The sequence below is a fragment of the Rhincodon typus genome, unplaced genomic scaffold (assembly GCF_021869965.1).
Source record: "Rhincodon typus isolate 14 unplaced genomic scaffold, sRhiTyp1.1 hic_rhity00005689, whole genome shotgun sequence".
Classification (NCBI taxonomy): Eukaryota; Metazoa; Chordata; class Chondrichthyes; order Orectolobiformes; family Rhincodontidae; genus Rhincodon; species Rhincodon typus.
In genome coordinates this window covers 7889-10807 of record NW_025971327.1, presented here as the reverse complement: position 1 = coordinate 10807, position 2919 = coordinate 7889, and the positions used below count along the sequence as shown (strand labels likewise).

The 2919-nt window shown below is 41.2% G+C and overlaps 1 protein-coding gene across 1 annotated transcript; it reads right to left on the bottom strand.

Annotated features, from left to right (window-relative positions):
• Positions 1–1954: 1954 nt before the first annotated feature.
• LOC125482086 (beta-1,3-galactosyl-O-glycosyl-glycoprotein beta-1,6-N-acetylglucosaminyltransferase 3-like) lies at positions 1955–2914 on the bottom strand (the record flags this gene model as incomplete). Its single annotated transcript, XM_048594067.1, has 1 exon — positions 1955–2914. A coding segment is annotated over one exon (816 nt), but the record flags the coding sequence as incomplete, so codon positions are not given.
• Between the last annotated feature and the right edge of the window lie 5 nt (positions 2915–2919).

Here is a 2919-nt window from a genome sequence, read left to right as displayed (position 1 = left end):
GGTATGACGATACTGTGTGTTAAGAGAGGTGTTCTGTGCTGTTTCTCTTGCAGAGGGGTATTGTCACATTGGTGCTGAAATGTCTCCTTCAGACAGGCAGTTGGTAAGCAGTTTTGAAATCTACCTGGGTGCCTTTTCTTTGTAAAGAAGACAAAAGAATCAGACCCAAGAGGGCTTTAAGTTTTGCGTTTCGTTAGTAAGAAGGTTTCTGCTGGCTGCCCGAGCTAAAAGCTTGAGTTCTCTGCGGCTACAATGGAGTCTTAGACAGAGAGGCTTCCTCTTAAAAAGCAAAAGACGCTGATTGTTTCAGTCTTTATTTCATTCTTCTGAATTGGAGAGAGACAGTTCATGACAATTGTAACTATTTGCGGAACTGCTTTGCCAAAGGGTGTATTTATGGGATGCTACCTTTATTGGAACAATTAGTGGTTAAATTACACATTATCTTGTTAAGTATTTCAATAGAGTTATGCCAATTCTTCTTTTTGTTGTATTTCAACTGTGTTGTAAGGATAAAATGTGTTTTGACTCATACTTAGTTACAGACAAATCAAATCATATCTAGAAAACAGCACCTTACATTTGATTTTTAAAAAGTACAAAAGGTAGGGCTTAGGCCATTTCTGTAACATACTTTGGGGGATCTCTGGTCTGGTCTTTAACATTAATGTGAACCTTCTTGGATAAATGATACAGGTCATTGCTATTCATGGAGATGCAATACGGGTGCAATCAAATAGATGAGAGTGAAAACAAAATCACTGCTACACAGCTGTAAAATAAAGGTGTGTTGAATCATGTTAAAGAAACAGCTGGGGTGAGGAAAGGGACAATGCCAGAAAACAACCGACAATCATCATTACAGAAGTTTTATGACTTTGATAAGGGCAATTTTAGTGCTGTGGCAGGTGTAGAAGTCACGTCCAAGGTATTCAAGGAGGGAGTTATTGGAAAGAAGGGTAGAAGTTTGATAAACAAAGAATTGGATGGGACTTTGACCGGGCGTTTTAAAGTAAGTGATCAGTTGGACTTGAGTACTGACGACTGAGATGTGACTTAATTGAGCTTTCATGAAAGTTTTGAGGATTAGATACAGAAAAGCTATTTCCTCTTATACAGGAATCCAAAAGTAGGCAGAATTACTCCAGAATTCAAGGTAGGTTGCTCAGGAGTGGTAGCAGAAAGCACTTTCACACAGAAATAAGCATGAAAATTTGAATCCTGTCAGTATTTAACCTGTCAAGCCCCTGTCAATCCACAGGACTCGAGGTGTGTTCTCACCCGCACCTTATATAGTTGCAGTCAGACTTCTCTCCTGTAATACTCCAACTCCCTTGAAATGCGAGTCAACATTCCATGAGCTTTCCTGATTACCTGCTGCAGCTGTGTGCTAGCTTTCAGTGTTTGTGTACAAGTACCACCAAAGTCTCCCCTTGTGTTGCAGCTTTATTCAGGCTTTCTCCATTTAAACTATACTCTGCTCATGTTTGTTTTTCTTACAAAATGAACAATTTCACATTTTCCCACATTATCCTCCATTTGCCAACATTTTGCCCATTTTCTTAACCTATCAATGTCTCTCTGTAAACTGTATCCCTCTGGCAGCTTGCCTTTCCACCTAGTTAACTGCAAATTTTGCTCCAGTACATTCGTTTTCTTTCTCCATGTCATGACTATATACTGATGTGATATCCCTCACTAACGTCCTCCGCTCTCTTCCTTCGAACCAAACTCTGCACTAATTTCTATTTTCCTGCTGCAGTTTCCTAATTTGTCTGATCTCATCTCAAGAAGGACCTGTCTGTTTTTTGTTGGAATTGTAGACATGTTGTTGGAATGTTGCCGGGCAGGACCCAACCCTCTCTCTGTTGACATGGTGCTCCATGACAGGAGCGGAAATGTTCAATGGAGATTCGTTGGTATCAGTTTGGGATTGCAGTGTCCTGGCTGAAACTTCAATTACAGTAAAATAAAACAACAACACTGGGCACATTCAGATGAAATTAGGGAGTATATTCGTAAATTTTTGAGGTTGAACAATGCACAGTGATTTTGCAATGTGTTTGAGAGAGATGTGAGCGAGGACTGATGTGTCCTTTCAGTCGGGTGGCTGTCTTTCATTTGGCTGAAAGCGGAGGACACTTTGAGCAAATCGGCGACTTACCCGTTTGGATGCTGAGGGCACTTCGGATTCCATGCTGTTTTTCCCATTCAGGACAATGAGGTTTCTGACAATCTCTGCATTTGTTTTAAGCGGGAAGTCCATTCCGCAAAGGTTAATAAAATATCTCCAGCGGACTGGGTTTTGGAGCAGCTCTTCCATACAGTTCAGGTCAGCTTGTACCCGCGACCAAGACGCGTAGATCACATTCTCCAACTTGCTGGCAACGAAAACATTGGAGAAACAAGAGGCAATAGCTCTCACAGCGAGATGAAAACTGTCTGCAGCTTTCCGATCCACGTGGATACAGTACACATTTTGCGGAGTATAAATGCTCCGCAGCAATCTTTCAAACATTTCTATGTTCTGATGAATTACAATGGAGTAGGCGATGGGAAAATTCCTCTCTTCCTTGCTCAGTGCGAAGTTTAGGTACTTGCGCTCCTTTTTAAATGCAGCACAGTCCCGTGTCATATTCCAATAATGTTTTTCAGTCAAAGGCGTTTTACCACGTGTAACATCAATAGCATTTAAAAGAGCTTTTTCAACTGCAGTCTGATCTCCTCCAATAATTCGCGAACAAATCGGCTGTCGAGCAGACAGATTTAGAGTTTTGTAAAAATTATCCAAGCACCGTCTATTACCCACATCGATGGAATTTTCCCAAATTCCCCGCATCACATCATCCTCACAGGATTGAAAATTCCCAGTAAGTAGAAATAGAAGTCCCACCAGTGCAGTCCCAGTGGTCAAAATCC